At 41.8% G+C, this 24,626-nt stretch overlaps 1 protein-coding gene across 4 annotated transcripts in view; it reads right to left on the bottom strand.

The window, feature by feature from the left end:
* Window positions 1-24,626, bottom strand: part of Tex14 (testis expressed 14, intercellular bridge forming factor) — a 76,941-nt gene that overhangs the window by 19,495 nt on the left and 32,820 nt on the right. For all 4 annotated transcript variants that reach the window (XR_003712011.1, XM_028772362.1, XM_028772363.1 and 1 more), the window contains exons 14-21: window positions 21,013-21,119; window positions 17,911-17,999; window positions 16,694-16,975; window positions 14,837-14,937; window positions 9,119-9,185; window positions 4,696-4,777; window positions 3,310-3,372; window positions 1,080-1,207 (exon numbers count right to left, since the gene is read on the bottom strand). Coding sequence is in view for 3 of the 4 variants with exons in the window: in XM_028772362.1 (XP_028628195.1) it covers window positions 1,080-1,207; window positions 3,310-3,372; window positions 4,696-4,777; window positions 9,119-9,185; window positions 14,837-14,937; window positions 16,694-16,975; window positions 17,911-17,999; window positions 21,013-21,119 (919 nt within the window). In the remaining variant the exon portion in view is untranslated. The remainder of the gene's footprint in view (window positions 1-1,079; window positions 1,208-3,309; window positions 3,373-4,695; window positions 4,778-9,118; window positions 9,186-14,836; window positions 14,938-16,693; window positions 16,976-17,910; window positions 18,000-21,012; window positions 21,120-24,626) is intronic.

The following is a 24,626-nucleotide window of genomic DNA, read 5'->3' as shown; positions in this document are numbered from 1 at the left end:
CATACATATCACACACACAGACACACACACACATACATATCACACACACACACACACACACCACACACACACATACATATCACACACCACACACACACACATACATATCACACACCACACACACACACACATATCACACAAACACACACACACATACATATCACACACACACACATATCACACAAACACACACACACATACATATCACACAAACACACACAAACTTGGTCATCAAAATGAAATAAAGGGAACCTAAACCACAAATTTACTAGAAATAAGAACAAATAAATATAAATATTTGATGCTAGTTATGTCTGGTAGTAGGATTTAAGGACTGTATGTTTAGGCAGAAAATAGTGTTTTCGAAATCCAGTGTTTCTGCAGTTACTACAGAAGTGCTTCTGTACTGGAGTGCCTAATACTAACTTTCAAACAGTAACCAGCACCAGCACTGCGACTGTTAATGGAAACTCAGGGTCATAGCCTACTGCCTTAGTTTCACTGCATTCTCAAATAAAGATGTTTACAAATGGTGAATTGGTAACGGAAATTGGTTATAATTTTACTGGGGGGGATATATTTCTCTCTACGATGCCTTGGTAGTTTTGCATTTTATTTAGAATCCTGAGAGACGGCAGTGCTGGGGATCTATTTCAGGGGTAAAGAGCTTGCTTGGCTCTTTGCCATGCAAACAAAGTCCAATATTTGATCTCCAATATTAACAGAAAGCAAACAAAAAATAACTGAGGAGATATGGATATTTAACTCTGAGAACAAAATCAACTATTTCTAAGGGGAAGGCAGCCCAGTGCTAAAATCCAACTGTCCTCCATTTATAGTAGGCTGTCTCCAGCGGGGAGGGTCTGTTCCACTGTAACACCATACCTCTACCTGGAGAGTCTGCTACGCTATAACACCCAAATCCTACCTGACAGCCCACAGAGTAACTGTTTAGTTCTCTTTTAAAAACACCTTTGCTCTTGGAGAAAAATAGTCATCCTGATTTGTGCCCAGTCATGACAAATAGCAAAGGCTTGTGAATTTCTCTTCTAAAAACATTCTTCCCTGTGTATGACTACCTGGGCTGAGCGGAGTACTGGCACTAGTAGGTGCATGTTTTAATTTAGGTGTTTTGCATGAGGTTTCCTTAAAACAGCCGTCTTGTTCATAGGTGATGCTGGACAAATCTTGAATGTCTGTCAGTGATCTAAAGAATTAAGAACACACAATAATCTGGTCATAGTGGTACAACTGTGTTATCCCAGCAGTTTTGAGGCTAAGGCAGGAGGATTGCCATGACTTCAAGGCCAACCTAAGCTACACAGTTGAAAGCCAACCTCAATTACATTGCAAGATTCAATCTTAAAAGAAAAAAAAATGGACAAAGTAATTGTGAGATGTTTGGAAAAATAGAATAATACATTCCTGATAAGAACATCTCTTATTTTGATAAGCTTGAACTCACCATAGGCTGGCCTTTAACTTATGATCTTATGGTTTCAGGCTCCTTAATCTAGGGAATACAGATATATACCACCATGTCCTGCTCTAATAAGACCTTTTTTTTTTTTTTTTTTTTTTTTTTTTGGTTTTTCGAGACAGGGTTTCTCTGTGTAGCCCTGGCTGTCCTGGAACTCACTCTGTAGACCAGGCTGACCTCGAACTCAGAAATCCACCTGCCTCTTACCTCCCAAGTGCTGGGATTAAAGGCGTGCACCACCACCGCCCGGCCTCTAATAAGAACTTTTAGAGTATGTACGTGGTAAAATTGTTACTTGTCAACAGATTTTAGACTATCTTAAAGAAAATATTAAGAAATATCTTTAAGCTGTGCAGTGGTAGCACATGCCTTAATTTCAGCACTATAGAGGCAGAGGCAGATGAATCTTTGAGTTCAAGTCCAACTAGTCTACAGAGTGAGTTCCAGAACAGCCAGAGCTACATAGAGAAGCCTTGTCTGGGGAAAAACAAAACAAACAAAACAAGCAAAGGTGGTGGAAGAGAAATATTTTTAAAGGTAGGGCTGGAGAGATGGCTCGGCAGATTCAATTCCCTCACTCACAAGATTGATCATAACCACCTGCAACTCCAGTTCAGGGGAATCCAATGTCATCAGTGGCCTTCTTAGGCATTGCATACAAGCAATATACACACTTGCATGCAAAACATCAGTAGAAATAAAATAAAAACTTAAAGATATCTATCTTAAAAAGAGATTCTGGGGGGAAAAAGAGAGAGCAAGAGATTCTGGGACCTGGAGTAGTAGTAGCTTGCTTATGCCCTTAATTTCAACACTTAGGAGGCTAGGCTGGAAAAGAAGGACTGCTGCAGTTTAACTGCAAGCCCCATAGACTACCTCATCTTTTGAGGCTAGCCTAGGCTACAATGACTCCAAATAGACAACAACAACAAAACAAAACAAAACAAAAAACCCAACCCAACCCAAAACAATAAAACAGCTCGGGCAGGAGATATGAGTATGTCCATAACCCTCTCACTCTCAAATCAAGAAACAAACAACAGCTGGGCTGTGGTGGCGCACACCTTTAATCCCAGCACTTGGGAGGCAGAGGCAGGCGGATTTCTGAGTTCGAGGCCAGCCTGGTCTACAGAGTGACTTCCAGGACAGCCAGGACTACACAGAGAAACCCTGTCTTGAAAAATCAAAAAAAAAAAAGAAAAGAAAAGAAAAAGAAACAAACAACAAACACAAAGAGCCACTGAGCTAGGGAGGTGGTTTGGTGGCAGCACACTTGCCAACCTTGCCAAGCATGTGACAAACAGGCCCTGGAGTTCTATTCTGGGCACCACGAAACAAAAAAATACATAGCTTGTAACATATTTTGGCTGATTAAAAATAAACGATTCCCATTTATGAAAGGATATGTATAAGGAAAGCATATTAATCTGTCTCAGATAGTAAACTTATTAGTGTCATCATTAGCATCCCTCTAGGTCCTTGATTATAAGATGCTGTTATAGTAGAGCATATCATCAATTAAAAATAGACTTTGATGAAAGAAGAAAGATATTTATATTAAATATATTTATGGTGAGAGTAAGAGCCATGAAGATGTTCAGAGAATACAGGCACTTGCTGCACAAGCTTGGCAGTCTGAGTGTGATTCCCAGGGCCCACGTAAATGCAGAAGTAGAACAAACTCTACAAAGCTGTCCTGTCACTCCACATGCATATCATGGCATAAATTTCTCAATAATAATAAATGGGAGGAATAAAGATTCTTACAAACAAGGAAGTATTTCCATAAAACTATACAAATATCCTTAGCTACTCTTTGGTGGCCATACATGTTTTTCTCTTTCAGTTCCTTTGGTGTCTCCTCTAAAGTATCCTCTTGTTTGTCTTCAGTACTGTGTGAGAAAAAGAAAGAAAATTAATGAGTTCCTTGCCAGTCTGGTACATTAACATGGTACCAGTCCACCAGCCTAGGGTAAGAGGCAAAGGAAAAAGCACTAAATTCAGAACCAGAAAGTGTGGATTCTAGTTTTGATCCCAGTGCTCACTAGTCACGAGCTCTTTGGCATCACTGGATCTCAATTTTTCTCCATATATTGGACAAATATCCTCTCAAAGGGTGACCCCAGCTCTGAAATGAGCCAGCTGGTCTATATGACAGAGAACAAGCTCCTTAGAAAGCCAGTGGAGCACAGAAACTTTGCTGGGAGGCACCAGACGCTAGAGCAAAAGGCACAGACAGGAGGCGTCAGCAACTGTGACACAGCTTCTTGGTACAGAGAACCAAGAGAGGCCAGCACCAAGAAACTCCAGAAGAGATATCGGAGACAAATGACCCATTTCTACTTAAACCAATGCTTAAGCTTCGATTTCAGTACTCATGGATATGGAACTATAAGAAGATCCCACACTGCCAGGGGCGGTGGTGGCGCACGCCTTTAATCCCAGCACTTGGGAGGCAGAGGCAGGCGAATTTCTTGAGTTTGAGGCCAGCCTGGTCTACAGAGTGAGTTCCAGGACAGCCAGGGCTACACAGAGAAACCCTGTCTCAAAAAACAAACAAACCAAGAAGATCCCACACTAAATCTTTCCCTATGTCTTTCCATAGGGAAAAGACATACAGTTTGATTGTGTCTCTCTCTGTAGCCTTAACTGTCCTGGAACTCATCTGTAGACCAGACTGGCTTTAACTCAAAGAGATTCACCTGCTTCTGCCTCCTGAGTTCTGGAGTTAAAGGCATGTGCCACCAGCACTTGGCTTATAATTTTAATTCCTATGTCAGTAGTCTCAGACTTTTTAATTCCAACTTTATTTATTCATTTATTTTGAGACCAGGTTTCACTATATATCCTTTGCCTGTTCTGAAATTTGCTATGTAGACAGGTTGGCCTTGAACTTATAATGTTGGGATTAAAAGCCTATGCCATCAGGCCTGACTTTATCATTCCTGTTTTAAGGATGTGACAGCAGAGAGGCAGAGACCTATAACCCAAGTCATATGGATAGATTGTCGAAAGCCAGGATCTCAATACTAATAATTATTCCTTTTCACTACCTGTCAAATTCTGCTGAACAAGTCCTATTATTTTTAAGTTGCTCAGAGCTAATTTGTATAGCGGGTAATACATTTGAAGGCAAGAAATACATAAACCTAATCACTTTCACCAATGAACATTGCTTCTGAGCCTTAAAGTGAAGAAGAAAACAACAGCCATACCATTGAATAGCTTGAAACTGAGGCTTGGTCAAAATCTCAGCATTCTTTCGAAAGATTTCTCTTATTTGGAAATTTTCTTCAACTGAAATGATAAAGAAATGTGTTTTTACTTTAATCTCAGCACTTAGGAGGCAGAGGCAGACAGGTCTCTGAGTTCAAGTCCAGTCTAGTTTACTTTGTGAGTTCCAGGACAACCAGAGCTACACATTGAGACCCTGTCTCAAAAAGTAAATATATGATGATGATAACGATGCCGATGCTGATCACCGCCACCGCCACCTCCACCACCTCCACCATCACCACCACCTCCACCACCTCCACCACCTCCACCATCACCTCCACCACCTCCACCACCTCCACCATCACCACCACCTCCACCGCCACCACCATCACCATCACCTCCACCACCTCCACCACCACCACCACCTCCACCACCTCCACCGCCACCAGCATCACCACCTCCACCATCACCTCCACCACCACCACCATCATCTGGGTTGGGCTTTAAGCAGAAGCACTTGTTCAGAAGCTTGACAGCCTAAATTAGGTCTCTGGATACCACAAGGTGGTGGGAGAGAACCGACTAAAAGTTATCTTGGGGTTTCCACATGTGTGCCATGGTATAGGTGTGAACCCAGTGAGAACTATATTCCAACACTCAGAATATAACCAAGCTATTTACTAGACTTTTGGATGTAACAGTTATTTCTGGAAACAAATGTTATTTTGTCTCTTCAAAGCACACTGACTGTATTCTTGTAAACAGACACCAGGGGGCGTGTTTTCCACTTAAGATTCTAAATCCAAAGTGAAAGGGGTTGGGGATTTAGCTCAGTGGTAAAGTTCCTGAGCAAGATCTTCAACTCCAGGGATTTGGGGGAAAGATCATTAACTGAAGAGTCTCAAACAACCAAAAACCTGTGTCTCTTATCGATCACAGTTTATAGAGCCAGGAAATCGATCACAGTTTATAGACAGAGGAGCAGGAAGTGGGGAAAGTACTGAAAAGGTAGCTCAATAATCTGTTTTTCAGGATATCAAGTCTCTGAAGTTAGTCTTTCCCTGTTCTTTGTAAGATGCTTCACAAGTATGCAGGCAAGCAGAGCAGTATTCATTTCCTTCCCATTGTTAAACTGTTCTACAGAAAGAGCAGCCGACTCTGATTCCAGATGCTCATAATAACCTAATTCCTCAGAACTGAGAGGCTGGTGGGCACCAAAAGGTCTGCCAGAACATTGTTGCCTATGGCAGACATGAAGAAGCTCTGAAACCCAGCTAGTAGAGAAATGTTGGGGGCTGAGATCCCCCTTCCTGTGACATTCCTTTTAAAATATAAACCTCAATAAAGCATAAACTAAAGACCACAATTTATTACTATTTTAAACATGAGCTATAGGCCAAGGCTATGCAGAAGAAAATCAGTGGCAGAACAGGCTGAGAACCAGTAGGTATCACATTGTACTTCTGCCACAATAGGAAGGGGTTGATTATAGATCAGAGTCCTAAGTGAAAGGAGAGATGGAGAAAGGCTGTAAAAACAGAACAAACTAGAAGCCTTAGGGTTTTTCATATATTTTAGATGTTTGTTTAGAACTGGCCCTGATTTTCTGATCTATCTATCCTACCATGCCTTTATCCAACGAAACACTCCTCCAAATCAAAGTGGCTATGTTTATACCAGACCCACAGAAAGTGATCATGAGTAAAGACTGAAAGAAAAGGCAGTATCTGTAGATCCTGGGGTCTTTTAATATACATATCCCGAGTCCTGAGAGGGTCATTTCATCTAAAAGTCTGAAGCTCTTTTTCAGTACAGCATGGGTACAGTAGGAACTGAACCCAGGGACTTACCCATGCCAGGCAGATGCTGCCCCACAGGAGACAGTGTCTTGCTACTTGGGTATTACTTGTGTATTATCATTGACATGTGGTGCATGTTCATGTGTATGCACATAGCGCACAGGCATGTGGAGGCCAGAGGTCAATTTCAACTGTGACTCCTCTGGAGCAACACCTTTTTTGAGATGGGGTCACTCATTGGGCTGGAGCTTGCAATGCGGCTAGGCTGGCAGTCCAGGAAGCCCCAGGATCCATCTGTATCCACTTCCCTGGTAATGAGATGTACAATCGTGTGACACCATGCCAGGCTTTCTCACATGGGCTCTGGGGATCAAGATCAGGTTCTCATGCTTGCATGGAAGATACTTCATCACCTGACCTATATCTCCAGCCTCAAATCTAGCTTTTAACTCTGGTTTAAAAATACATGATGCATATGCCAAGAGGGCAAATTATATAGCGTTTAAAAGCATCTCTAGCAGAGCTAACAGTTCACTTCCCTGCCCGCTGGTCCAATGTTATTTTCTTATGTAATGGAAAGTTCCTTATAAATTACATAAGAACCAAGGGCTGCTAGCAGGACACAGTGGCAAAGACCTGCAATTCCAGTACTCAAAAGGCTGATGCACAAGGATCATGAGTTGAAAGTCAACATGGGGGACCAAATAGTGAAACTTTGTCATTAAGAGAGAGGGAGAAAGCCGGGCAGTGGTGGCACACGCCTTTAATCCCAGCACTTGGGAGGCAGAGGCAGGCAGATTTCTGAGTTCGAGGCCAGCCTGGTCTACAGAGTGAGTTCCAGGACAGCCAGGACTACACAGAGAAATCCTGTCTCAAACAACCAAAAAAAAAAGAGAAAACCTGTATCAAACAAAAAAAAAAAAGAGAGAGAGAGAGAATAAAAAAAGAGGAGGGGTCGTAGGAAAAATGAATCAGCAGGTAAAGACCCTTGCTGCCATGGCTGATAACCTTAATTAGGGTCCCCAGGACACATGTGGTAGAAATAGAGAAGTGACTTTCTCAAGTGGTCTTCTGATATCCACATGTGTATCCTCCATGCACATACATGTATATATACATACATGTAAAAAGTTGAAAGTTAACAAAAAAGACGTGACTCTCTTAGACAAGCCTACACCCATGATTCTTATCTTATTTTTTGAGTCTCTCATGCTTAAGCCTGTATTAAAATAACTTTAATAAAACTCCAAATCTGCTTTCAAAGAAAAAAAAAAGGATAAATGAACCAAAGATTCCCTGGGGGTATTAAGTTAAATATGCAAAGCTGGCTGTTATTTATTGGCTTTTTAAGATACAAAGCAAGCTGATAATTGCCAAAACATAAAATCAGCCTAGACAGCTATTAATAGATGAACAGATAAAGAAGATATATGCTATGTATACATAATAAGTTTTATTCAGATGTAAACAAGAATGGAATGATTTCTTGTAGGAAAATAGAACTGAATATCATAATATAAGCAAGAGAAGTTAGACTCACAAAGATATACTTTATCTCATAGGCAGAACCTAAATTTTTTAAAAAAAATGTATGTGTTATGAAAATAGAAGGGAGATTATATACGAAAAGGGGATCACTGAGAATGTGCAGGGAGAACAAGAGAGGGTGACTAGGGACTGACTACACATAAGCAGGGTATGTGTGTGGTATAAAACGTCACAACAATGCCAGGCAGTGGTGGCGCACGCCTTTAATCCCAGCACTTGGGAGGCAGAGGCAGGTGCATTTCTGAGTTCGAGGCCAGCCTGGTCTACAGAGTGACTTCCAGGACAGCCAGGGCTACACAGAGAAACCCTGTCTCGAAAAACAAAAAAACAAAAACAAACAAACAAAAAAAGTCACAACAAAAGCTTATTTTTACACCAATTGTAGAAGCATAAATTTTAAAGGAAAGATACTAAGGAAAGGAAAATGATGGTGACATTATGGTTTCTAGGGTAAAGAAAGACCAGAAATTCAGCTGTAGTTTTTGTGCTATAAATAATCAGCTTTGTGGTATATGAAATCCCTCAAGCTGCTCAAGAATGATAATGCTGTACCTGCTGGACAGCTGCTAAGGGACCTACACTATGATAAGTGTACACTGCTTACAAAATGTACCACAGAAATACCCAGGCAGTGTGGATAACACAGTGTGTGGCTCAGGCAGTGTGGGTAACACAGTGTGTGGCCACTGAGAGACTGAGGAGGAGGGGGGTTCATTCTTTTTATTTTTTTATTCTTTTTATTTTATTTTTAACCTTTTTCATGTGTGAGTGTTTTGCCTGCATATATGTCTGTGCACCAAGTGCACTGCCTGTAGAGGTCAGAAGAGCGCATCATATTCCCTGGGAATGGAGATGCAGACAGTTGTAAGCTGTGATGTGGGTGTTTTAATGGAATCCAGGTCCTCTAGGAGAACAGCCAGTGCTCTTAACCGCTTAGTCATCTTTCCAGCAAGATGAAAATCTTGAACAAGGATTTCTGAGGAGCTCCCCACTGCACCACCCCAGTTGTAAACACCTGTGATCCAACAGAAAATGAAGGTAAATGATTCCTGAAGAGATCTGCTGTGGCGCTTACCTGAGCCTTGAGGTTGGGCAAAAGAACTTTGGATTCTTTCAAAGTCTTCTTCTATGGGACTTGAGGTCTATAAAAGAAAAGCAAAGAAAGTAGATCCTGAAGGCAAAGACATTTTCAAAAAGTTAAAACAGAATTTCTTGATATTTTTGTTTTGTCGTTCAGGTGCTGGGCATCAAAAACAGGGCCTTCACTGGGAGTTTGTGCATGTTCCAGTGAGTATGTAACAGAAACTGGAATTGTTTTCTTCTTTTTTGGGGGAGAAGGAGTCAAAAGGAGGAAGTGGACCTGGAAGGACTGAGAAGTAAGGTTTCATGATGTGAAACTCCCAAATAATTAATAAAAGTATTTTATAAGAAAACAAAAACCAAACAAACCTCAGGCAGGGCCGTGCGCATGGCAGGGAAGCGCTCTAGCACTGAGCCGCACAGTAAGGCCTCTTGATGCTCTTAAACCTTGACAAGTATAGATAAAGAGCATTTCCCCAGACAATATTTTGCTGTGCCCTCCTTCTACCTCCACTGTGACCTCACTTCTTCCAGTATTAACTGTGTGCAACACCCTAACAAAGATGCCATGGTTGCTGGAGCTCTATCTCCAGAAGCAAAGGAGACTGAAAACAGCCCAATAGAAATACTTCAGTCGCCGGGCAGTGGTGGCGCACGCCTTTAATCCCAGCACTTGGGAGGCAGAGGCAGGCAGATTTCTGAGTTCGAGGCCAGCCTGGTCTACAGAGTGAGTTCCAGGACAGCCAGGGCTACACAGAGAAACCCTGTCTCGAAAAACTAAAAAAAACAAAAAACAAAACAAAACAAACAAAAAACCCAATAGGAGCTGTTGCTCCTGCCTTCTTGCTCCTGCTCTGTCCTCTAGCCCCTTCCCTTTCCCCCATTCTCTCCACGTGCTCATGGCCAGCCTCTACTTCTCTACTCTCTCCCTCTCCCTCTCTTCTTCTCTCCCTCTCCCCCCCCAATTCCCTTCTCTATGCCCTGAATAAACTCTATTCATTAAAAAAATAAAATAAAACCCAGTAGCAGCCCTCCCTCTCCTCAGTACCCCGTCACACAAGTCCTCCCCCTATTCAACTTTCTCCTTCTCTTTAGAGAAGGGAAGCCCCTCTCTGAGTGTCATTTGTCTGCTCCTTCTCCCCGGCGCCATGCACATCAAGTCATTGTGGGGCTTGATGCATCTCTCCCACTGAGGCCAGACAAGGTGGTCCATTTAGAGGTGTAGGATCCACCAGCAGGCAGGCAACAGGCTCAGGGACAGCCCCTGCTCTAGTTGTTGGGGGACCTGCATAAACACCAAGCTGCTCATCTACTACAGATGTGCAGAAGGCCTAGGTCCAGCCTTGCTGTGTTTTAATTCAAGGTTTCTGTGTGTAACACTGTCTGTCCCAGAACTTGCTTTGTAGATCAAGCTGGCCTCCAACTCAAAGATCTGCCTCCCTTCTACCTCCCAAGTGCTGGGATTAAAGTTGTGTGCCACCACTGCCCAGCTAAATTTAGCACTTTTTATATATGTGTGTGTGTGTGTGTTTGTATGCGTATATAAATATAAAGTTGTTTGGATTTTTTTGAGACACAATCTATATAGTCCAGGCTAGCCTAGAATTTATTATTCTGTTCCCTCAGCTTCCTAAATGCTGGGATTACAGACATATATTATCAAACCTAGGTCAATATTTTCTCTTTTTTATTAAAGACTTCTTTTTTGTTTCATTCTGTTTTGTTCTGTTTTTTCTCAAGACAGGGTTTCTCTGTGTAGTACTGGCTGTCCTGGAACTCACTCTGTAGACCAGGCTGGCCTCGAACTCAGAAATCTACCTGCCTCTGCCTCCCAAGTGCTGGGATTAAAGGCGTGCGCCACCACCGCCTGGCCAAATGTTTGTTTATTTATTTATTTATTTGTAAATATACTGTAGCTGTCTTCAGACACACCAGAAGAGTGCACTGGATCCCATTACAGATGATTGTGAACCACCATGTGGTTGCTGGGAATTGAACTCAGGACCTCTGCAAGAGCAATCAGTGCTCTTAACCACTGAGCCATCTCTCCAACCCCCAAGTGCTAGGATTAAAGGCGTGCGCCACCACTGCCCGGCTATTAAAGACTTCTTAATGTTTCAGTCTGTATATGGTAAAGAATACTCAGTTAATAATAGAACATTGTTCTGAGTTTTCAAAAACAGAGACAAATGGAAATTATACTTTTCATGTACCCTGGGATTCTTTTAGTCAGTCAAATGCTAGACTTGACAACTATAATCCTTCCTTTCCTTCCCCCACTTTTTGTGATAATAAAAGCAGGAAAAATCCTCCCTAGGCAGAGAAGCTGACTCGGATTGTGCTTGCTGTGCCTGCAAGAGGACCTCAGTTTGATGAGTGGGATGAAGACTGAGGATTTAATTTAGTTAGTAGAGTGGTTGCTTAGCATGCATGGAGCTGTAATCAGATCCCCATCACTATTGTAAGTCCAGCCATGGGGGTACATGCCTGTATTTCCAGTACTTAGGAGGTACAGACAGGAGCATCAGAAGTTCAAGGTCAGCCTTAGCTACACAGCAAATCTGAGTCTGCCCTGAGCTATGAGAGACCCTGTCTTAAGAAAAACAAAACACAAAAAACAAAACCAAGATAGCCCCTGGGATATAAAGTATATAACACCAGTGCTAGGGAAGTAGAAACAGGTTAGACAGTTCTCCTCAGGTCTCAGTAAGAATCTCTGTCTCAGAAAAGAAGATTGGCCTCTGGTTTCCACATGCTTGTATGCATATGCGTGCGAGTGATTCAAAGTTCTTACCAAGTTTGCAACTGAAGCAACTATCTTGTCACTTTCTTTTTTTTTTTTTTTTTTTTTGGTTTTTGGAGACAGGGTTTCTCTGTGTAGTTCAGGCTGTCCTGGTACTCACTCTGTAGACCAGGCTGGCCTCGAACTCAGAAATCCGCCTGCCTCTGCCTCCCAAGTGCTGGGATTAAAGGCGTGCGCCACCACCACTGCCCGGCAAGCCCTTTTTTTTTTAATAAAAAAATTATTTTAAATGAACAAAGGGGCTCATTGACTAATGGTGCTTGCCACACGGGCATAATGACTTGTTGGATCCCCCTGGAACCCACTGTGGAAAGAAAGAACCAATGCCTGAAAGTTGTCCTCTGGCATACTGCAACACATTTGTCCTTGTGTATGTGAAGGCAATGAAGAGATGTGCAAGTGTACTTTACTTTGCCTTACTCTTCCTGTTCCTGTGATAAAATATGCTGAACATTATGGCAGGGAAGCCTTGGCAGCCAGTCCTGTTCCCTCTGCAGACAAGAGGCAGAGAACAAAGCTTGTTTGTGTTCAGCTAGCTTTCTCTTTTCATGGGAGTACAGCCTAGGGAAAGACAGTCCACCTTTAGGATGGGTCTTCCCACCTCAATTCACCTTAAGATAATCCCCCACAGGACATGCACAGGGCTAACCTTGTCTAAACAATCCCTCAACAAATGAGCCTGGAGATCTGTATCCTAGGTGACTCTAGATTCTGTCAACAATCAGCACTAATCATCACAATATAGATACAAATTTTACACATAGAGCTAAGGTTGTATTTGTTTTTGTTTCACAGATGATGAATAAAAATACTCATGGTCTGGCAGCTGGAGAGATGGTTCAGCAATGAAGAGCACTTATTACTCTTCCAGAGGACCTGGGTTTAATTTCCAGCACCCACATGGTAGCTCACAATTGGCTGTAACTCTAGTACCAACAGCTCCAACAACCTCTTCTGGCCTCCTTGGTCACCAGGCACAAAATGTCTTGCACATTTATACATGCAGGCTGAGGTGGTTTAAATAAGAATGGCCCCCATAGGCTCATGTATTTGACCCCTTAGTTAGCTCCTCAGGAATTACTTAAAAGGATTAGGATTTTATGGCCTTGGTGAAAGAAGTGTATCCCTGAGGGTGGACCTTGAGGTCTCAACAGCCCACAGCCAAGCCCAGTGTCTCTGCTGCTGATCCTGGGGATCAGGATGTATCTCTCAGGCACCTGCTTCAGCACCATGCTCCCTGCCATCACAACGGACTAAGCCTCTGAAACGCTAAGCCAGCCCCCAGTTATATGCTTTCTTTTATAAGAGTTGCTGTAGTCTCTTCATAACGACTAATACAAAGGCAAAGCATTCATACACATAAAATAATAACTAAAAGATATCTATGTTCTGAAGTTTAAATTGATCTCTTATGTCCTCAGAAGACTCTGATAAATTGTACAGACTGATCTAACTAACAATGAGGGAGCTAATGTTTAAATTGCTAGTCACTGCAAACAAATCCTTTTACAGCTGGATGCAATGCTAGTAACGGGCTTATCCAAAACTACCAGGAGCCTAATGCTGCCCTAAGCTGGCCTCCTTATCTACTTGAACATGTACCTTCCTGGTAGAAAGAGAAAAGTAAACTTTCTGCTCTTAAAATCTGAGAAGAGTGGTCCTAGGCAATTAAAGCTGAGACCAAACTGAAACACCCGGATCCCTCAAGGGCATGATATAATCCATGTGTTGGCACTGTCTTACACATGAGGATACTGTAGCTGTCCAGAACTTGAAACTTCTTTTTTTTTTTTTTTTTTTTGGTTTTTTGAGATAGGGTTTCTCTGTGTAGTCCTGGCTGTCCTGGAACTCACTCTGTAGACCAGGCTGGCCTCAAACTCAGAAATCCGCCTGCCTCTGCCTCCCAAGTGCTGGGATTAAAGGCGTGCGCCACCACTGCCCGGCTCTTGAAAGTTCTTAAGATACCCACAATTTCTTAAGTTAGGGAGTCTGGTTTTTAAAATGACAATGAAATCTCAAGAATAATAAAAAGTAGTCACTTCTTTATATACTTGCTATATTTGGATCCTGATTATTATCTGGCCTTTTCCAATTCAGACAGGTACTCTGTAAGATACTGTGGCTAATTTTCTTGGACATTACTTTTGCTATACCCTTCCAAATCTCACTACACACTTAACAGCTGTTCACTTTAGCCTCTCTTATCACAACAAAATTCCTCTGAAAATCTTGACCTCCTCAAACCATCCCCATTCCCTGACTAGAACTGCTCCAGGGAAGTCAATGTGTTCAATGTCTATCCCATCTTTCCAGCCCTCAGGTGGTGGAAAGAGTAAATGTCTTTTGTTGTTCATGTGACCTAAGTAAATATGACTCTGCACCATGTTCTTCACAAGACTTCATTACTGGGCTACTGCAACGGCCCTGTTCAGCAGTAAAGGTACACGACACACAGGCCTGGTAAAGCTAGTCTGAAGGAGAAAACAGATTCCAAGACGCTGTCCCCTGGCCTCTAAGCCTGAGCCATGGCCCACATGCCAACACATACGCACCATCACAAGCACAATGACATTTTTATAAAAAAAAAAAAACAAACCTCACGCCGGGCAGTGATGGCGCACGCCTTTAATCCCAGCACTTGGGAGGCAGAGGCAGGTGGATTTCTGAGTTTGAGGCCAGCCTGGTCTACAGAGTGAGTTCCAGGACAGCCAGGGCTACACAGAGAAACCCTGTCTCGAAAAAACCAAAAAAGAAAAAAATGCTATCTATGTTATTTAAGCCACTATAGCCCTGTATAGTTAATATATCTAATTTGTATAGCTAACATTTTGATGTCATAATATACAAGAACTCAGGCTAGTTTATCAGATCCCTGTGTGCATCCTGGTTTTCCCAGGCTGTATTACTTACGCTGTAGAACTTCTCAGTGCCCACAGATGTGTCACAGCTTGCTTGAGAGGCTTCATTATGCTCTGGCTGCTCGTGGTTTCTGAAGAATGGGTATCTAATACCTAGTGATGATGACACAATCAGAGACACGGTCATTCAGTGATACTCATGTAGTAGGAAATACCAAAAGTAATGTTAGAGTAGAGATGTGAACATTCTGCCAAGAGTAGCTAAATTAATTCTCTAAGTTATATAGATATAGACACTGTGAATTTAGCCTGGTCCCAAAACATAGCCCTGGATCATCCAGGCATCTTGACCACACATTCAAGAGCAATTCTTTTTGTTGTCTTGTGGGACTTTTTTGTTTTTGTTTTTTGCTTGTTTGTTTGTTTGTTTGTTTGTTTGAGACAGGGTTTCTCAGTGTTGCCCTGGCTGTCCTGGAACTCACTCTGTACACCAGGCTGGCCTCAAACTTGAAAGTCTGCCTGCTTCTACCTCCCAAGTGCTGGCAAAAAGGCATGTACCACCACTGTCCACCAAACAGCAATTCTTGACAGGGTCTCTCTGTATACCCCTGGCTGTCCTGGAGCTCACTCTGTAGACCAGGCTAGCCTCGAACTCAGAAATTTGCCTGCCTCTGCCTCCCAAGTGCTGGGATTAAAGGCGTGTACCACCACTGCCCAGCAATTCTTGATGAAGAACAGATTCTAAATACCAAGAAACCCCTCAGCAATTGATTTTACTGTGTTATTATTGTTCTTTGGTTGGTTTGGTTTTCTGGAACAAGGTTTCATGTAACCCAGGATAATCTGGAACCTATTATACAGCTCAGGATAACCTGAACTTCTGATCCTCCTACCTCCATCTCCCAAGTGTTAAGAGTATAAGTGTATATGCTACTCTGTATGGTTTTTCTTTTCTAATTTTAGTGTGTGTGTGTGTGTGTGTGTGACTGCCCATGTACATGAAGGTACACGTGTGTGCATGTGAAGGTCAGAGATAGATGCTGTGTATTTTCCTCTATTCATTCCCACATTATCATCTGAGACAGTCTCTCAGTGGACCTGGCATTCACAGATTGCATGAGTTATGTATCCAGTGTGCTCTAGGGATTTACCTGGGGTTTGCAGGACTAAGGTTACAGATGCTAGTAGTCACAATTGAATTTTACGTAAGTGCTGGGAATCTGAACTCAAGCTTCATGCTTACAAAACAGGATTTACCCAGTGACCCGTATCCTCTAGATTCTATGTCTCTGTCTCTCTGTCTCTCTCTGTCTCTCTCTCTCTCCCTCTCTCTCTCTCTCAGAAAGTACAGAGAGGAAGCCAATTGATTTTCTAAAAATCTAAGTGTCAACTTTAGATGTCTTTTTCTTTGGCTTCAATATCTGAAAAATTACCTGATGATTTGATTGTGAGCCAATTATAATGACAGTAAATGTCACATGGACTCGATGGGTTTATTTCAAGCTTAGAATGAAATGCAAAAAAAAAAAAAAAAGCAAGCTGGATGTAATAGCATACACCTGCATTACCAACACTCAGGTTAGCCTGGGCTACACTGCAAGGGACTGTCTAAAAAACAAAGAAACATTCACTAGGGAATGACGGCCCACATTCACCTTCAGGTAAGAAAGGTTTGATTTCTTACTAGGCTAGACCTAGAACCAGGGTAAGCACTTGGATATTATTTTACTTCCTTTGGACAAAGGGATCTTGTTTCAGTTATAGGAAAATTAATTAATCTCTTCTTCACCTTTGAACACAGGGTTCTTAGAAAAGGAGACAGGACCAAGCACAGAGATTACACTAGAAGTGCACATACTCTGAGAGCTGGTAAGTTAGCTCACTTGACCAGCTCCTCCAGTGAACTTACTTGTGAAGCGCTGAAGGCCTGTCCATCGGCTGTGCTTGTTCTTGTTACAGTCACTGCTGTCCACTTTGCCAGGCTTCGTACTTCCTTCCGGCTCATCATTTCCCCTCTGGCATTCTAAAGTGTGCTGCCAATCTGTGCTCTCGGGGCCTCTAATTTCGGGCCATGGCAAAGGAGTGCTCAAATTTTCAACCTTACTCTCAAAAGGCAAGCTACTCTGAGGACTCCAAGGAGGTACCAGGAGCTGTCCAGAAACTGCTTTCTCTGCCATTTCTTTTACTGCCACTGGGCACAAGAGAAAGTAGCAATTAAAACATCACTACAAACATTAGAGACAACAATTTTCAACCTTAAAAGATATAATACTATTTCAGCCATCTTCTAACACTAACTGCTTTGTACAGTTTCATTGTCCTTATCTTGCCTGCTTGCCTTTAAGGGGAGAGAATGAGAAAGAGCTACGACTGACTACAGGAAACTCCCCCAAATAATGGCCCATGCTGCTGAATTCCAGTAGCAAGCAGTAGAGAACTTAGAGATGGATCCTCTGCTGACTTAATGAGGAAAATCATATCTGAAATTCCCAGGTAATAGAAATCACCACTTGCATGACCTTTCTAGGCCACACTGAGTCCAAACCTTTTGGGAGGGAATATACACCTAGGAAGCTGTAACAGAAAAGTAGTACAGAATACGTGAGAGAAACATTACATGCTCTCCATTTTAATAGCATTTATGGGGTAAATATACTGTGTACTGTTTTACTACGTGTTATACAATATATATCTATACAAGTGATAGAAACTTTTCCTACAATTTTAAAAATAGAAAAGCACTTTCCTTCTACAGTCTAATCAGAAGTGCTGTGCTTTCATTATACAATGGTCTTGGAAAGGTACTGTGTATAAAAGTGCTGTGATCCTAAACAGTGAAATCTGTGCTATATTTAAGAAACATCAAGCAGGAGCTGGTGGTGTGGCTTTGCCCTAGGTTCACTCCCAGAACCATAAAACAAAACAAACAAAACTGATAATAATCAAGAATTAGAGATTTCATTCATCAGCTGAGCACGCATGCCTATAGCCATAATACTCAGGGATCATGAATTTAAAGCCAGCCTGAGCTAGATAGTGAGATTCTGTCTCAAAAAAAAAAAAAAAAAACCACACACAATAAATTAAATATTACCTTAAATATCAAGCCCATGACTTCATACTCACATCTCCATTTTAAGTGTGCCTCTCCATTATCTTCATTATTTCTTGACTTAGAATCATAGGTTTCAGAAGACACAGACTCCATACTGATCCTAAGTGGCATCATTCAGGGCAGAAGTGACATAGATACAAATAGCATCTATTTGTTCCTGTTCCTGACAGAATTCAAAACCCGGAACCGTCCCTCCCTACTCCTGGTGATGCACTGACTCTGACTTACCACCAGAGGGCACCACATCACCAGACTAAGGCCTTCCAACCTGACAGCCCTCTTGGGGACTGGGTGATCTAGGTCTCCATAAGTGTCTTGACTCAGATAAGACTATTTAACTGAATATATCTTCACTTGGATTCCTGATTCTCTAGAAATTTCCTGACTGAGAAATTAAAAGGTTGAGCTAAAAGCTCTCTACTAGTTGTTGTTGTTGTTACTATCCAATTTCCCTCTTCCTCCTCTTCCTCCTCCCCCTCCTCCTCTCCCTCCCCCTCCTCCTCCTTCAATTTCTAACAATGTTCCTGGGAGATCTTCAGAAGTAGAAGAAACTGACAGTTGAAATAGTTTCGTCTGACAGTGTCTGTTTGCTATTGCCAAGTCCACCCTGCCCCCAATAAGACAAATCATTCACATTAAGGTTTTGCTTGGGACTTTCTATCAAAATTCTCTGGTACGAAACCTTATCAGTGACAGCATAAAAACTGACAGGGCAAACAAGGACCTTATGGCACAAGCACCCTAAGAACAAAGTTTTTCAGGGTTCTGGATCCTGCTTGTTTGCTAGGACACCTGTCTTATATTAGTGAGTGTCAGTCTCTCTGAACCAAGCTTCTTTACCTGCAAATCAGAGCAGTCTCTCTTCTCTAAATACCTCATGATTTTATCCATTTTGTCATTTATTAAAGCAGCTCTTCAGGGATGGACATGGATACGTGCCTGTAACTCCAGTCCTCTGCAGGCAGAGCTGGCAGATCTTTGTGAGTTCCAGGCCAGCCAGGACTACATAGTGAAACCCTGTTTCAGATACTAACAACAATACTAGTAAACAATATTTTAAAAAGTAACTCTTCAAAAGTTTGTGATTCATGGCCCAGCTATGAAATCCTTGTTGCTTAGAATGTACTACCACTCAGCTGGACCAGAAAGGAGAGATCAGATTTGACCAGATGCTTTCAAAAGCATTTTGGCAACAACTATGAAGGATCTTTAAAATGTTCAAAGCCTGTAAGTAATTCTGCTCCTCGGAAACTACCCTGAATACTTAACCAAAAATAAAGAAAAAAAACTGGACTTTTTAAAAGTTTTATTTAAAGAATTATTTTATGTATGTGAGTACACTGTTGCTGTCTTCAGACACACCAGAAGAGGGCACCAGATCCCATCGCAGATGGTTGTGAGCCACCATGTGGTTGCTAGGAATGAATGAAAACTCAGGACCTCTGGAAGAGCAGTCAATGCTCTTAACCACTGAGCCACTTCTCCAGCCCTTAAAAAAAATTTTTTTTCTGTTGTTTTTGACACAGGGTTTCTCTGTGTGACCCTGGCTATCTTGGAACTCACCCTGTAGTCCAGGCTGGCTTCAAACTCAGAAATCTACCTGTCTCTATCTCTCAAGTGCTGGGATCAAAGGCAGGCACCATCATGCCTAGACTGAACTTTTAAAAGTCATTATGACCTTGCTTTCAACAGATTAAAAAAAAAAAACAATATAAAATTCAACAATGAGAAAAATTTCAAAATTTCAGAATTGGTTTACAGAAGTTTTTAAAAATAGCATAGCATGTAAAGTGAAATACATGTATTTATTTAGTTTGTTTGTTTGTTTGTTTACTTATTTTAGAGAGTCTATGTAGCCCAGAGCAGCCTCTACCTCCTTAGTGCAGTTTATAGGCATGAGTCATTACACCTTACTTCTGGCATCTTTTTAAAAAATATACACATACAGGAGATTTCCCTGCACATCTATCTGTGCCCAGCGCCTGTAGAAGCCAGAAGAGAGCACTGGATCCTCTGGAACTGGAGTCACAGATGGTGAGCTACCATATGATTACTGCTGAGAACTGAACTTGGGTCTTCTGTGAGAGCAGCCACTGAGCCATCTCTCCAGACCTCTATTTTGCTTTGTTTTGTTTTGAGACACTGAAGTGACACTGAAGCCCTGCCTGGCCCGGAACTCACTATATAAAGGACGCTGACATTAAACTGTATCTACCTCCAAAATGATAGGATCACATGATAGGACCACATGCACATGCCACTATGCTGTACCTCTGCACATTTTATTTATTTGGGAGAGACTGTGGAATGTGTGTGCAGAAAAGCTGGAGATGGCTGGGCAGTGGTGGCGCACGCCTTTAATCCCAGCACTTGGGAGGCAGAGGCAGGCGGATTTCTGAGTTCAAGTGAGTTCCAGGACAGCCAAGGCTATACAGAGAAACTCTGCCTCGAAAAACCAAAATAATAATAATAATAATAATAATAACAATAACAACAACAACAACAATAATAAATGTAGTCCAGCATTGTGACACACATCTTTAATCTTAGCACTTGGGAGACAGAGGCAGGTAGAGCTTTGAGAATCTGATGCCAGTCTGGTCTACATAGTGAGTTTCAGGCCAGCCAGGGCTACATAGTGAAGCCCAATCTCTAAAATAATAATAACAAGGCTAGAGAGATGGCTCAGCAGTTAAGAACACAGGCAGCTCTTCAGGAGGTCCTGAGTTCAATTCCCAGCAACTACATGGTGACTCATATCTATCTGTATCTAATCCATCTAACAATGTCTTCTTCTGTCATGCAGGTGAACATACAGACAGAGCAGTCGTAAATAAATAAATAAATAATAAATAAATAAGTAAATGGTAATAAAAAATTTTAAGTTATCTAGGGAGTTTTGAAAAGGTAAAATGCTTTATATTGATAAATTCTATCTGATTTAATCTGTCATTCACTTGGCTCGTAGTGTCTCCTGTAAGTTTCCACTAAATCTGTTTCTGCGTTGTTTATATTCATTGTTTATAATCCGTGTGTCACTAGACAGATGAAGATCAGTAAGTACATGAGAATACTAAGGCATATGACACAAAGAACAATAAATGTTAACCCACCTGCTACTGTTTTGGTTTGTATTTCTTTCCAAACTCTCCTTGACTTCTTGAGTGGATGGTAACTGTTCACCTGTGTTCTGCTTCCCAGGACCACAAAGAGTTGGCAGCTTTAAAGACAAACATGTTTTAGTGCTTTGGGTGAGGGATTATTCTTTTCAAAATCTCATACTCTATTTTCAAAATCATTTTTGCTAAGTTGGTAGAAATAACAAGACTATGATTAATTTCCTTCGCATGCTTCTTACCTAATAAACTACCTATTTCCTGGAGGTTTTTACTCAAAAATGTGGAGTCCAAGGACCCAGTCCAAACAGATTGCAAAACAGACTAACAGAAGCTTGAGTATGGTGATACACATACCAGTACTAGAGAGGCCGAGGCAGAAAGACAGCTGTGTGCCTGAGGCCAGCCTGGGCTACTGGACAACATAGTGATTCCAGGGCCAACCTAAGATGCACAATGAATCCTTCCCTTAAAAAAATAAGTAAGAAATCAGAAACCTAAACCCTTTGCTCAACATTTCCTTCCTACACCAACATAAAGGCAGAGATTTTTATGGGAAGACCTCTGGACCTTGGATTATAGTCTAAGTCTTGATGAAAATAATACAGAAGTCCCCCAGTTCAATGTCATCATCCATAAAGAGAAAGTTTTATCTACCAGTGGGATACCGTGAAAATAAAATATATTAGCAGTTACAATACTCTGGAAATAGCAAAAGTAAAAAAATAATCAAAGCCTGTTTTCTTCATTCGACACCTGTTTACCCCACTTTTACTTCATCTTAATAGACAGGTCATTATTATTTCCCAGCTTACAGCAACAAGTCTGGAGCTTGAGGATGCTATCAAGACACACAAAAATGAGAGAAATTATTATAAATAAGTATGTAGTGAGCTCCTGGCCAGCCAGGGCTACACACCACACCCAGTCTCATGAAACTGAAAAATGATGGTTCTGTTAGTGTTTAGCTAGCATCAAAAAACCAAGGGTCCGCTCACCAGCAACCACATTAACTAGGCATGGCTGCAGTACCTCAGGACGGGGAGGCAGAATTTAAGGCCGGTCTGAAATATAAAGAGATCTCATCTAGAAAGTGAAAACTGGGGGCTAGTAAGACAGCTCAGCAGATAAAGACATTTGCCACCACGCCTCACAACCGGAGTTTGATTGCAAGACCCACATGGTGAAAGGAGACAATGGAGTCCCATGAGCTGTTCTGACATCCACAAGTGTGTCATGGCATGCGTAAGTATACATGCATGTACGCACACAGGCACACGTGCATGAACACACTCATGTAATTTTAAAACATCTTTAACTGAAAAAACAATTCAAAAGAATTTGTCAGAAAGCATCTTGTTTCCTGATAATGCTAGGAAGAGTAGAAATGGCCCACAGTGGGAGTGGGAGTGGGAGTGGGAGTGCCACCTTGTTTGGAAAGCAGCGGCAGACCTCTGTAAGGCTGAGGCCTGCATGCATACCAAGTACCAAGGGTGTATAGTGAGACCCTGTCTCAAAACTAAATAAAAACTGAATAGCCTAGTCTATCCTCAACTCACAATCCTCTTACATCCATCTGCCTCCCAGTGCTAGGATTCCAAGTGTACACCACTACATCCAGTTTCAAATTCTAACTTTTTCTTTCTTTTTTTTAAAGATTTATTCATGTAATGTATATGAGTACACTGTCGCTGTCTTCAGACACACCAGAAGAGGGCATCCAATCTCATTACGGATGGTTGTGAGCCACCATGTGGTTACTTAGACCTGAACTCAGGACCTCTGGAAGTGCAGTCAGTGCTCTTAAACACTGAGCTATCTCTCCAGCCCTCAAATTCTAATTTTTAATGAAAATAAACAGAATGATGTGAGTGTGTGTGTGTGTATCCAGGTATAGCGGCACATACATACTATCTCAGCACTTGGAAGGTGAAAGCAGGAGGATGTTTTGTTCAAGGACAACCTGGAATATACAGAGTTCTAGGCAAGTCTGAACTATATGGTAAGACCTCAAAAAGACAAAATGAAAACAAAAGGCCAGAGCATGAGAGATGGGTAGGGAGGGAAGGAGGAGAGCACCAAACAGGTTGGACCTTAGCAAAAGTACAGTAAGCTAACGGGCAAGGGACAGAGCTACCTACCATGATTAGGAATAAAAGATTACATTGTTAGGAGAAAATTTTTGTTTGTTGGTTTTTCGAGATAGTATCTCTCTATGTAGTGTTGGCTGTCATGGAATTCACTCTGTAGACTAAGCTGGCCTTTTTGGTTTTAAGACAGAGTTTTTCTGTGTAGCTTTGGCTGTCCTGGAACAACTTACAGAGAAATCCACTACCTCCAGATTGCTGGGATTAAAAGTGTGTGCTACCATTGCCCGGCTGTCAGTCGAGAATTGTGACAATAAAAAAATGCAGTAAAAGCTAGTCTAGCTAGCAATTCTTTTTTCTTTTTTTTTTTTTTTTTTTTTTTTTTTTTTTTTTTTCTTTTTTTTTTTTGGTTTTTCGAGACAGGGTTTCTCTGTGTAGCCCTAGCTGATCTGGAACTCACTCTGTAGACCAGGCTGGCCTCGAACTCAGAAATCTGCCTGCCTCTGCCTCCCAAGTGCTGGGATTAAAGCCGTGCGCCACCACTGCCCGGCCTAGCTAGCAATTCTAATATTTCAGAATAAAACTCTTTTTCCAAGTGGAACAGACATCTACTACCCTACTCCCATTTTGGTAAGACCTCAAGGCCTCAGGAAACGCCAGCCACTGAACTTGAACCCTACACTCTGTAAGAGGCTGGAGTTGGTCCATTGGGGGGGGGGGAATCTTCCAGTTCTTAATGTGTATGACTCCTGAGACACTCAACTCATCTCTGTGAATTTGCTCAAGCTAATGTATTCATCCATTCTCTCATTCTTCAGTGACATTTACTGAGTGTCTTTGATGTTACCGGGCACCATACTAAATGCTGGGACACAGAGTGAGTCATACTCCAGCTATGTCCTTAAAAGGTACAGAACCTGTCTGCAATCTCCCTAGGTTCGAGGGAAACTTCCAGGCCATCTCCTAGGATAGCTTGCTTATTTTTACTGAACTATCTTCTTTGAAAACAGGTTCCTCACCCTTTGTGTTTAAGTTAAAACACACAGGTGTTTAAGTATAGACATAGTCTGTGACTTATTCGCCATTATATGCCAGACTCTAATATAACCTCTGGCTTTAGAAATGTTCGTTTTATTTACTTATCCTCTTGTCTGTCTGTCATGTCTGTCTGTCATCTGTCTGTCTATCTCTGTGTGAACACACGAGTGCATGCATCAGTCAATAGGTATCTCCTCAATCAATTCCCACCTTATTTTTAATTGTTTGTGTATAGATATATTTATTTATTTAATGTATAGAACTGTTTTCACTGCATGCATGTCAGTGTACCAGGTGTGTGCCTGATGCCCACAGAGTTCAGGATACCATGTCTAAGCCCTTGGGTCTTGAGTTACAGACAGTTGTGAACTGCCCTGTGGGTGCTGGGAATTGAACCCTGGTCCTCTGGAAGCCCAGTCAGTGCTCTTAATCTCAGAGCCACCTCTCTAGACCTCCCCACCTTATTTTTGAGACAAGGTATGCCAC

Source organism: Grammomys surdaster, unplaced genomic scaffold (assembly GCF_004785775.1).
Source record: "Grammomys surdaster isolate TR1022 unplaced genomic scaffold, NIH_TR_1.0 213, whole genome shotgun sequence".
Lineage (NCBI taxonomy): Eukaryota > Metazoa > Chordata > Mammalia > Rodentia > Muridae > Grammomys > Grammomys surdaster.
Note: the sequence above shows the minus strand (reverse complement) of the source record. Positions and strands in the feature narration are given on the sequence as shown.